At 38.8% G+C, this 13,231-nt stretch overlaps 1 protein-coding gene across 33 annotated transcripts in view; it reads right to left on the bottom strand.

Moving 5' to 3' along the window:
• Positions 1-13,231, bottom strand: part of NRXN1 (neurexin 1) — a 674,512-nt gene that overhangs the window by 348,706 nt on the left and 312,575 nt on the right. For all 33 annotated transcript variants that reach the window (XM_068186598.1, XM_068186597.1, XM_068186587.1 and 30 more), the window contains 3 exons: positions 12,716-12,838; positions 7,780-8,161; positions 7,028-7,218 (listed from right to left, as the gene is read on the bottom strand). In XM_068186598.1, the coding sequence (XP_068042699.1) occupies positions 7,028-7,218; positions 7,780-8,161; positions 12,716-12,838 (696 nt within the window). The remainder of the gene's footprint in view (positions 1-7,027; positions 7,219-7,779; positions 8,162-12,715; positions 12,839-13,231) is intronic.

Below are 13,231 nucleotides of genomic sequence, written 5' to 3' on the forward strand. Positions count from 1 at the left end.
CACATGCTCTTAGCAGAGCTTGCTTCCAAAATAGAGAGGAATTCCTCTTTGCAGCAGACCTATTAGACCTCAGAGATCATGATCTGCAAAATTCTTCCTTTGGCCAGAGCTGAAGGAAGCTCCACATAAAGCTACCAACCATCCGAGATGCTAAACATTCTCATTTTGAATGCAGGCTTGCAGAGAGTAATTTTTATATGATATTTCTTTTGATCAAGACAATCACATTCAGACTCTGAGGATATTCCACGGAGCTGCCCTTTTGTGCAAAAAGGATCACTCAGTTAAAATACCAAGGGTAATGAGGGTTCACAGTAGCACATTTTAAAGCAAATTTAGGATGTGATTCTTCACTTTGTGTATCTGTGGGGGGGTGGGGGGCTAGGATGCTGTGGGTGCATATTTATATTAAATATGCAGAGGTTCTGGTAAGTTTTAAGAGCATCTATGCTTCCTGTATAATTCTTAACATAACTTTTACCTGGTGTTCCAGAAAGACTTGAAAGAAATTCCACAATTAGCAGCAGTAATGACCTGCATGTCAAACAGCTGTAGGAATGAAGGCAAATCTATCCAGTCATATATGTATCACAGACTGAGAAGAACAGGGGGAAAGAGGCAGCAAACAAAAACCCTTTCATCATGAACTCCTCTGACAGATTACTGCATTTGTTGTTGACTTCATAGTACAAGCTCTAGAATATCTTTATTTACCCTAGAACTACTGGAATAGATTTTCAATTTTTACCCCTTCTTATAATTTTGCTAATTTGGATACAATTTCTGAAGGCTTAGCACTATCAAAATTATTTTCACAACCTGGTAGACAGCATTGTTTAGAAGCAGCATGTAAAAAGTGGTAAAAAAAGGAGGATAAAGGAATTCCCATTAGACCAGGTTGTCCAATGGCCTATTGTTATCCACTCCTAGAACTTTGTTACATAGGACAATCCAAAGAAGAGCTCTCAGTTTTAAGTCCTTTGTTTTTCCTCTGTACAGTCTGCTTTCCTTCACTACCAGGAAGACAGCAGCTGCATCTGCCATTGTGTACTCCAATAGGTCACACTGGGAAGATCTATTTGCTGTTGACAGTATTTGGAACTCTGTATTTGGAACAGAACATTATTTCTGCATGAAGAATTCACAGCCCACTGGCAAGGTCATTACATTTAGCTCACGCATGATTATTTGAGATATTTAAGCATTAATACTTGCTCATTTGTACAATGTTTTGTGCTTCTAAAAGCTTTGTTTCTCTAGAGATAAAAATATAAAGGATCACTGCTGTTGATGGAGACCTTGCAATGTAGGAAAAAATCATATAAAGAGGCAACAATAATAACTGCCTCAGTACAAAACAACAGAGAGAAATATTACATAAAATATAAACAATTTCAATTTCCACTGCTGAAACAGGAATTCCTCATTATGCTCAAGACTAATTTAGCTCAGCATGAATAACCTACTTTGACAGGCAAACAAAAAAATCAATAGATTAAGGGACTATTGCAAATCATCAATGAATATGCCAGGCCAGTAGATCTACTGATAATTTAGTTAATTGCATTCAAAGTTTACAAGGATGAATTAATTGCCAAGCAAATCTTTACGCACATTGAAGAACTATAATTTGGTGCATTTGTAAAACCACTGGTGATACCAGAAATTAATATAACTATTCTTTCAGGTGCTTCAGTCTAGTCTGCTCTCATAGTATTGGACAAAACAGCAAGTGAAAAAGCAAACATAGATAGAAGCAGCAGCCCTATCTCAAAAGAATAAAGGAAGCCAGGGGCCAGTGAACAGATACAGAAATAAAAGTGAAACAGACAAGAGATCTAGACAGGTTATTTTAATCCAAGGAGGCTGATTCTGATGTGTGCTCTAACATGAATAGCATTTTTTGAGGATGCAGTGATATAGCAGCACAGGAATAACATATGACTTACAATAGGCTCTAAAACTGACATTTGAGAAGGCCACATGAAAGATGATGACAGTGAGACAAGTGGAAATTATCAATGTCAGTTCAAAAAAGCAGGTCTTGACATATGAAATGATGCACAGGCAGCAAAAGTTAACCCATAAATGTTGAGCTGTGCAGGATTTTTTTTTCAGAATGGTGATTTTCTTCTAAAAAATATATAGTTAGCCCAATATCAAGATTAGGATGACTGTATATCATCTTAGAGGATACAGCATATCTGTGAATACATTCTGTCATCTGGAAAGTTTAAAACTGGATTGGATACTGAAGTTCTGAAACTACTAACTTGTATAAAAGTTTGTAACTACTCATTGCTCAGTCTAAAATAACTGCAGCAGTCTTTACCTTCTCGTTTGGTAAAGAGTACAATATCTCAGCTTCTCATTTCAATTTATAAACAATTAAAATGCTAAAATATTTTAATTTTCTGATTGGTATTCCAAGAGAATTCTGTTTGGATTTTGCAGGGATTTTTATGCCTGCTGTTTAAAAAAGCGTGTGAAAGCTCTGGGGATTAAAATACTGCCTATATGTGTAGGAGAGAAGCAAGAGGAAGATTAAACCCTAGTAGGTAAGTGGATATAAAGTGTGCTTGAGGATGTACTTATAAAATAAAATAATTTCTGACAGAACTACAGTTTTCCATACCACACAGAAAAAAATGTGGAGAGAGAAGAGACATTATAGACATTGCAAAAGTCACAGTCTGAGACAGGAAGACAACATTTCCTTGGCAACAGAGAGGAGCAAAGATCACAAAATGGTGTGTGTTGGAAGGGACTTTAAGGATCTTTCCAACCCCTTTGCCATGGGCAGGGACACCTTTCACTAGGTCAGGTTGCTCAGAGACCCACCCAACCTGGTCATAAACATTTCCAGGGATGGAGCATCCACAGCTTCTCTGGGCAACCTGTGCCAGTGCCTCACCAGCCTCACAGTGAAGAATTCCTTCCATATATCTAACCTAAAACTACTCTTTCAGTTTATCCTGTCACTACACACCCTTGTAAAAAAGTCCCTCTCCAGTTTCCTTCCAGGCTTCCTTTGGGAACTGGAAGCCAAAAATTGGGTCACCCCAAAGCCTTCTCCTGTCCAGACTGAGCAACCCCAACTCTCTCAGCCTTTCTTCATGGCAGAGGTGTTCCATCGCTCAGATCATCTTGGTGGCTCCTCTGGACTGGCTCCAGCAGCTCCCTGTCCTTCCCGTGCTGGGAGCAATATTCCAGGAGGGATCCCAGCAGGGCAGGGCAGAGGGGCAGAATCCCCTCCCTGCCCACGGTGCTCCTGATGCAGCCCAGGACCCGTTTGGCTCTCTGGGCTGCCAGCACACGTGGCCAGCTCACATCCAGCCCCCCATCCGCCTGCCCCCCCAGTCCTTCAGGGCAGGGCTGCTCTCGACCTGTTCACCCCCAGCCTGGGTTGACACTGAGGGCAGCCCCATCCCAGGGGCAGCACCTTGGTCTTATTAAACCTCATAAGAACAAAATGGGTCCACTACTCCACTACAGTGGGACTTGTCCAGGTCCCTCTGGATGGCATCCTGTCCTCAGGCGTGTCAACCACACCACCCAGCTTGGTGTCGTCAGCAAATATGCTGAGGGTGCACTCAATCCCTCTCTCCGTGTCAATAACAAAGGGATTTAATTTCACTGCCAACAAGGACCCCTGAGAGACATCACTTGTCAGTGCTGTCCATCAGGACTTTGAGTTGTTGACCACCACTGGATGCAGCTGTCCAGCCACCTTCTTATCCCTCATTTAATCCACCTCTCTCCAGTTTGGGGAAAAGGATCTTGTGGGTAACTGTGTGGAAGGTTTTACAGAAGTCCAGACAAATGACATCTATAATCTTTCCCTTGTCCACCAATGTAGTCACTCCATAAAATAAGTCATTTTCTCTTGTTTTTCAGCCCTTTGAGGCTACTCAGACCCCTCACAACATCAGAGCACAGCATCAAGTACAACAGGCAAGAATTCCCTTCCACCCAACTCTTTCAGGCCTTGAATTGCAGCCATGTCAACCACCTGAGCTATCCTGAGAGCAGGACAGGGAATGTGCTCATGAAATATATGAAAGGAAATTTGCTGTGCAACTGTGCTGGCAGGCTCGAGCTGCACCGCTTTTGCTGTTCAGACTCATTTATCTTTACGGGTTATTGCTAGAACTATACCTCAGCACCCTTTGCTAATTTTCCCTGTGAGGAAAAATTACACAGTTCTTGGAATCCAAACACAGAATTATTTTCGCTCACTTATTTGTCCCCAATTTATAATTTACCCATCTAATTACAGCAATAATTAGGCTGCAGGATGTAATATATGTGTTTCCACAGGTAGCTGCTGAAATTTTACCAGAGGTTATGCAGGGAACTGATGTGTGTGATAATGAACTTTCTGTGTTGTACAGCCAAATCCTGCCCCCAAAAGGAAACATATATTGGAAATTCTCTCCCTTACTTTTATGGCAGCTGTCTGCTCTCCCAGACAACTTCCATGCTGTGCAGGCTCAACAACACAATCTGTGTCTTATCTTTGTGCTCAATTCACTGTGTATTTGCAAAAACCCACATACAGTGGGTTTCTTTTTCTAGGATCAGCTTGGATTTCAAAATCAGAAATCTGGTAACTCCACAATTACTCAGAATGGCTGCGGGTTTCATGCTATCTGCACACATTTATATTTTACCTAATGATAACTCTGGTTAAGCAGAACTAGTGCTGCCAGTGGCAGGAAGTGTGATTTTGCATTGGCTTTGTTGCTAAGGCTAAGACAGTACAGGGCAATGAATTAACTGTAACTATTTATACCAGGAAAGCATATGGAGTGTTTATAGCACAGCAGAAACATGCCATTGCAAGGAACACAGATGTAAAATAGAAAAGAAGCAACCACAGTAGATAATTTCTACTAAATACTAAGGAAGGAAAAACAGTAAAAAAAGGCAATTTTTTTTCTTCCCTTTTAGCCTGCTGGATAAAAAGTACCAGCTTGAATCCCCTCCTAAATCCAACCAACATTCTCATGATTATATATTGTGCCATATTTAAAGGAAGCTCACTGAGAAAAATATAGTATAATACATTTAGAACAATAAAAGAAAATGAGGCATACTATTATGAGAAGACAGATGTTGAGGACCTGTGCATGCTAGACCAGTTTCAGAGAGGTGCTTGCTGTATATTCCTGCACTGAACACGTCAGGCTTGTTATTCCTTCACTATCCACATTCCCTGGGTGGTAAATTATAGAAAATCATCTAACACAATTCACCTTACTCGCTTCAAGTCTCAGTACGGTTCCTTTTTCATGCTCCTCATTCTTTTTATTTTTTTTTGTTTGTTTGTTTGTTTTTTTTTTTTTTTTTTTTTTTGTTTTTGTTTTTTTTTTGTTGTTTTTAAATTCCAGAGGAATTCAAGTTTAGTAAACGCGGCAGCTGTGGATACAGCTTTACTTCAAAAAGCGGAAGGCGAGAGCAGCATTTCCAAAGCTCAGCACACGAAGGGATGCAAAGGGATGCTGGATTCTGCAGCGTTCGGTGAGATCGCAGCGCTCTCTAGTGCCTTTATTGGGCACACGGGGAGAACCTGAGCCCTAGGAACTTCCTTAAGGAACTTTCCTTAAATAAGGCGGCACACCAAAGACCCACCACAATCGCTTTGAAAAAGAAATAAAATATTTATATTTTTATAAATAAATAAATAAATAAATATTTAATGGCTGTGCTAATTATCAGTTCGCAACAGGATTTTTTTAAAATTTTTTTTTCCCTACCCATGCCTGATTTAACTGCCAGGAAAAGAGCCAAACATATTAAAGACATACAGATATGCATAAGTAATACTTGCCATCTTAAGAATGTCAAGGAGAAAGCTGGATGCTTTATCTACAGTACCAAAAACGATATTAAAATATTACACTGTAGCAATAAAAAAATTGATGGCGTTTTAAAGAATGCAAACCTGAGAAACAGCATGGCACAGATTTGAAATGCTACTTTAGGAATGGAGTGTGAGCCACCCAAAAAGCTTTATCAGAAATGCCAGGTTTTTAAATAGAGGAATCTCTTATTGAAGATTATGACATATCAGGATACTGTTTTCACAGTCTTTCTTACAATTTTAATAGCACTTTCAAGTGAGGCAAACATGTAAAATATCACAAAATCCAGCATAATTACCAAGGTCAGCTCATTATCTGTGACTCAGAGGCAGTCAAAAGAAAATTCAGCAAGGAATAAGCTCTTGATGGAATATTAATATCTACTTTGAACATCCTGGCTTTTGAAATATCGTATGTCTTTGACAGTTATGAAATTTTGGTTTTTCTGCTAAGAGCCTTTTTAAAGAATCATAAGATACACACTACTTTTCCACATGACTAGAACATATATTCTTATGCCTGATTAGGTAGTCATTATTTTAAAAGTATACCTATGCTTCCTTTCAAAAAGATATTTTCCTCAGATGAAAATTAGTTTTTCAGAAATCCATCCATAGAACTTATTGCTATCACTTATTTTAAAATATACATATGTTGTTCATAAAAAATAGATCTTAAGAATCTAGCTGTATTTATAACATGTAGGTTTAGTGTTGGGAACAAATTTACCCCACCTGCAATCAAAATTATGATGCATTACATATTTAGATGAGTAGGTTATGCTAATTTTATAACCTATGTCCATGTAAAAGTCAAGCTTTTTACATAGACATTGTAAGCCTCCTTTAGTCCCTCAACTATATTTTGGTTTATATGGGCCACTTTTTATTATTATAATTTCCTACCTTTTTTTTTTTTTTTTTCTTAATTCCCATGGGATCTTCACATGCTTAAAGTTGCACCTGCCTGTGCAGAAGTACTACTAAAGTGGCATTGTCTGGTGAAGGTGGTGTAATCTCTTGTTATCATACTGATTATTGTAAAAAAAAAGGTTTCATACAATATTAAAAAATTATACGGTACTTTACATCTGTGATTTATTCTGTTTATTATTCTGTAATGGCCCTCACTGTAAATAATACAAAAATCACTGTACTTACTTTTTAGATCTAAATTTCTGGCTCCTGCTGTGCTCTGTGTTGTGATTTTAGTGTCAATCTTTACAGTGTGTAGGTTGTTGGTGTCCCTTGATATCATGACATTATGCCACTGGTTGTCATTCAGAGGTTTGTTAGAACTTCCCTTGATGAGGTTGGCACCGTTTCCCAAGTCAAACACGTAGTGCAAATACCTGGGAAAAAAGAAAAAATTGGAAAAGTTTCCTTTTTCTTTACATAGCAAGGGGGCAATAATTAACACGTCTAATATTTTCTATTTGCTTGCACTCCTCAGCAGCGCTGGCTAAACCAGAAGACAACAATGAATGCCAGATGGGGAAGCAACTGTGGTTCTGAGAAGTTGCCACTCGTTTGGATGAGTTGAGGTGCAGTCCCAAGTTTCTGGAAAGCAACGAGCGCCCCATGTACCAAGACATGCATACATACGTAGAGAGAGAGAACAAGAGGGAGGCTACAAACTAGCACTTCTTTGTGGTAAGCACGAGAGAAGTTATAGCTATTTTTTACTTTCATACATTTCAGGCATCTAGCTTCATCTGAAAGAAAGAGTCACAACAGAGCACATCAAGTTCAACAGGAAGAAACATTTATCGATCACATCTATCCAGTCAGGAAAAAAAAAAAAAAAGAAAAAAGAAAAAGAAAAAGATTTGCATCCTAAACTTTAATGTGTATTCCTCCTGCACACACATCTCGAATGGACTGGTTTTGTCATTACGCTAATCCATACATACCCTTTTACTAATTCAACCACAATGAAATCATTTCCATCGCCACTGTTAAAAAGTATCAATCCGTCCAGGGAGGTGGTTTTGAACTGGAAAAAAAGGTGCATAGATGTGTACGCTTGTAGCGTGGCCAGTGCAACATAACTTGCTTTTGTTTTAAAGGTTACAGGGTCTGCTATGATGTTCCTGAACCCGAATCTTGCATTTAGCTCACAATAATCGATGTCTCCATTTTTACATAAGTCAATGTATGCCATGCCATTAAATGTGAGACTCTGTAGATGCCCAATAAAATTAGAAGGCACAGAAGACAGGTAGCGCCGTTCTGTTATTATTCCTGTTTCTATGTTGTGGAATTCCAGCCGTGTGTGATCGCCAGCCATTTGACCTTTAAACAGCAACAAGAAAACATGTGTTAGTGCCTGAAAGGGGAGGTCAAAGAGCACATCATGTGATTAAGCATTTGCAACATTTCACACTTTTCAGAATGTGCAAGGCCAATTGTTGCCGCCAAAGGGAATTGTTCCAAATTCATCCTAATCACTGGTAAATCCAGGAGCCTCTCCAAAGCATTCAGTACATTTGGATAAGGCCAACAGAAAAATTTCTAAACTGAAACAGTTTACCAGAGTACATTAAACTGCCAACAAAATCCCTCACTTCAGTTGCACCTAAGCAGATGTGGGGTTTTACTGTAAGTAAGTGCAATTACTTAACGTGAGGAACACAAAGACCAATCTCAGAGCTAAACCAACAATATCAGAGTCTCATGAAAGAGAAACAGAACAGCTTGACGGATTCTATTCCGTGTGTTTTGCTTCAATGTGCATGATTTGACTAGCAGTAGGAAGGATTCCTGTTTCAGCTGTCTTAGGTACATTAATGCCAGAGCTGCTGCAAAAAGCCCTGTGCGACAAGGGTGGAGAGCTGCTTCAAATCAACTGGCTTTGTACCATGGGGATAAACCACGAGAGAAGGGGCAGAGCCCAAGAGATGGGCAGAGCAGAAAGCCTGCGGGAAGGGTGCATGCCAGTGTTTTGCAATCCTGGAAACAATAAGGGACTTGCTTCTGCCAAAAAGGTGTCTGAAAGCAAACCCCACAGCTGTCTTTGAGTTCTCTCTGCCATGCCAGGACCACTGCAGAGCAAGAAGCCTGAAATTTGCTGACTGGAGGAAAGGATCAGCACTGCCAGAGTACACTGCATACAGGTCAGGTAAGTTTTTAAGCTCGTTATTAAATACCTTACTCAGCACATCAAAATTGTGTTCACTGAAGAGTTCCTTTTTCTGACAGAATGTCCAATTTTTTCCATGCTTATTTTAAAGAAGTAGGGCAGTATTTTCACAGGGCTGATTCACGGTCACATTGTGTGGAAAACCGGCTTCTTATTACTAATGAATTTCACCATTTAATGTACCTTTTGCAAACCATGGCCTGGACTCCCCAGTTCCTTAGTTGCTTCACGTCTCTCATGGAGTACACAGAAGGTGAAGAGCAGACCTAGCCAGTCTGGACTAAGTCCTGGCATAAAACAGTTCCCACAGTGGTAAAGCTGCTGAGGAGCCAAGTTCCCTCTGTGCCTCCCCAAATATTCTGTTCCAAGAGACAGTGTGAGCACTGCCCCAGGCTGGACATGCCAGAAGTGGTGCACAAAGCCTGGAGGAGGCTGACACAGCTGTACCTTCGTAGGTGTCAAAAGCAAGTGTCTGTGGACACGTGTGTGACAGGGAAAAGACAAGGGAAAGAGAGACGTTCATATCTGAGATTTGCCCAGGGAGATGAATTCATGAGCAGGTTAAGTCTCAGCACTGAGATACAAGTACAGGCATCAGTGAAGTTACAGGAAAAATAGCTCTGTAAGTTTTAATACCATTCAGGCATAAAAGTTGCTCTAATAATTTATGATAAATATTTACAAGTAGCTTGCTTAGCTTTGGGATGAGTTCAGTAGGACAACTTGTCATTGAACCCCACCTGGGATCTGTACTCACAGGGCTGAGCACTGCAAGGGGCACCCTAAACCCCAGGGACAGTCTTCTTGATGTTCTTGTTTCTAAATATCAGTTCTGAAGACACCACTTTCCCTGAATGTATTAAGCAAAAAATGGGTTCTTCCATGCAGTAATGAGTCAGGAAGCTGCCCTGAAAAATGCCAAATGTGTAATTTTTGTTGGGACAAGAGCTGTATATTGGATCACAGCCAAAGAGCCGAGGATCAGGTTTCAGAAAGGAACATTATGTATTCCAGGCTTGTATCCCTTCAGATGGCATTCCAATAATGTCATGGCAAAAATCCACCAAGCTTTGGCCTATAGCACAATATTCCCACTACATTGAACATATTACTTTCTTGAGCATAGTAATAAAAAAGTTCCAGAATCTGGGCTCACATCCCAAATATCCCTTCAACATTTCAGGCCTACAAACATGCAAACAGGACTTGAGAGTTCACATAATGCTCCACAGGATTTGTAAATGCAGCAATGAAGTAAAAAAGAATGTAGTTTGTACTTACAAGGTTGGGTGTTTGGGGATTAGTTTTTTTTTTTTTTGTTTGTGTTTTGTTTTTTTTTAACTTTGTCAGGCTTGTGGAAAAACATCATACAAAAGGGCAATTGAATTTCAGTTCATAACTATAAGCTATTCTGTTATCCAAATTTAGTGACCTTCCAACCACTTTTATTTTCTATACAGTCTTAGAAAATAAGGCTCATCAAGGCTAGAAGTATTTAAACTCTTCTATGACGAGTACCTTCTTCAAAACCACCTGCATGGCTTCCAATGAAAGCTAATTATGACTGAATTATATTATGCATCCATGTACACATCATTATTTGTCAAAGAGGACTAAACACAACTCACAAATGAACAAATGGCATTTTATAATCTGTAAAAATTAGAAAGTCAGGCTGAATTATTTAATGGATTTTCCTCCAGCTTAAGTTTTCTGCATCTGATAGGGATTCTTTCATATACAGCACAGGAAATGGAATCAAAAAAGAAAAACAACATGTGGCAGAAGAAAGCTGGAATTTTTAGTAGGAAGTCAGTTTACTTCCTTATTCTCCTCATAAAACCATAATAACATTTCACATGAAAAATTAATGGGTTGTATTTTAACCAAATTTCTGATTGTTGGAACATCTGAAGAAAAGTTCTAAGCAGTTTAGAACAAGCACACTTTAATGCCATATGGCAACCCTTTCCCTATCCTTTCAGGAAATTCAAAGCTACAACACATTAAATTATATTGCACGCATCTGAAATTTAAACTTGTAAAGGCTTTCAAAACACTCAGTGTTGAAAAAAACCCAAAACAAACAAACAAAAAAAAAAACAACCCACCCCCCAAAAACAAAACAAAACTTCTCACCACTTACACAACAATAAATATTTTCTTTGTAGGAAATATGACATTCATGGAACTAACAGCAGATTACCCATATTTAAAGTTCCCTCTGTGCCTTCTCATATTTCAGTTTCCCCCTCACTGGTGGAGGAGGCCACAGATTGGCCATGCAGACTCCTACAGGGAGTTTAGGAAACTCAGGATGTCTTTTTCCCTCCAAAACACTGGGGTGAATTTCTCCTTTTGGATTAGTAGCATTAAACATCTGTGCATTATGCAATTGCAGACAAGTTCCAGCTTGAAGAACTGAGAGGGAATTCAAGTCAACTGGCCATTTTTGGATGTAGATGCTGGCTTGTGGAAAGAATACAAGTGTTGCACCAGAAAGCTGGACCCAGGTTATGTAACCTGCAGTATTTGTAAATTAGAACTCTGGCATGAGGAGTCCAGGAATTGTGCATTTGGATCTTACACTAGTTTTTGATCTAAATAATATCCTCTACATTAGAATCTGCCTTGGGTAGCAGTTGAAACAGCAAAGTTATATTTTTTTTCTATATTTCCTCCTATACTATCAAAACGAAAAGAAATTGTTTAGGCCATCTACATTCTTGGGAAAATGACCCTAGGCATCATAACATACACAGACTTCAGCGCTGGAAGATGTATTGGCAATTTCTGGTTCTAGAAAATATGTTCTTGCAGCTATATGAATTATTTTTCTACCGGTGACAAGACCCTCAGTGTTCTGCTGAGGTGAAAAGGGATTATTAAAGAAGTTACACTCCTCTTTAAAAAAAACCCAAAACATTTAACTTGTTACCATTTTAATAAAGCTTAGAACCAATGATAAAAGTTGTTTAATGCTACACAAAACCAAAGGATAATTCTAAATAGCTAACAAAAAAGTTTAGGCACGTTCTGCTGTGCAAGGAATCAGGGCCAGAAGCCAGATAAGCTGCTATCAACAACATGCATGTGAACAATGTCTTGTACAGGACAAAATCAATGTGCTCCCTATTAACATTTCTGATAATATAAATAGAGAAATACATTTCTATCATCTGCTAGCATACATGTCATTTTTGTTTTCTCCCACCCCAACTGCTATTTTAGTATTTGAGAAAAACATGCTGCCTAATATATAATTATTGAGGACAGTTGATGCAAGATTCAAACTACAGTAGAATATCCTTCAAATGTTTATTAAATTCTTGCTTCCAGCAGCTGTTTAGAGTTTAGCCTTAACAATGTGTTGCCAAAAGCATTTTGCTTGCCTTCTCATTAGTGATGTACCAAATCACTTCTCTCCAATCACTGTATAAAAACATTCATTTAAGTCAGCACGAAGGCTTTCATTAATTTCAATTGCAACCTTAGAGCAACATTTACAGCAAGTGTAATAACACACTTCTTGTACCAGCATTCCAAGATGCCTAACATGAATTTTGACTCTTACCCAAGAAAAGGGAAAAAAAGCATGTTTCTCTCAGATAAAGTAATTTTATTTCTGTATTGTTTTGTTTTGTTTTTGCTTTGCTTTGTGTTTCCCCCCAACAACATGGACTCATGGAATCCCAATGCCACAGTACCTGTCACAGCCTGCTGGTCATCCACCATTAACTTTAAACCTTTTCCTCGCCGCACCACACGCACTGTGTGCCACTCATTATCATTGAGGTTATAGCCAGCAAAAAGGGTTTCTGGGCCTTTGCCTGTAGGACATGCCAAACAGTCATTATGCAATCTTTAAAGCAGTTTACATGTGAACCTCACAGAGAAAGAGAGAAACAGAGAGACTGGCTGGGCAAATGTTAAAACTCACCAAAAGTCACATCAAGCAAGAAATTTACCAAGTATAAGCAAAATACAGAGCTACTATATACTGTATACCATAGAACTATTACATTAAAACACTTCTAATATCTATTTAACTATGTAAACACATTGTATATGCACCAGGTTTTCATAAATAGGCACAGTCAACATGGATTTAATTATTCAATTTTCAATCTCATACAGGCCTTTAAGAAATAGGATTACTGAGCCAAAAGAACTTCAAGTATGGATTTACAAGACTAGATTTTTTGCTCCTTTATTAAAAATAA

This window comes from Anomalospiza imberbis, chromosome 3, assembly GCF_031753505.1.
Source record: "Anomalospiza imberbis isolate Cuckoo-Finch-1a 21T00152 chromosome 3, ASM3175350v1, whole genome shotgun sequence".
Lineage (NCBI taxonomy): Eukaryota > Metazoa > Chordata > Aves > Passeriformes > Viduidae > Anomalospiza > Anomalospiza imberbis.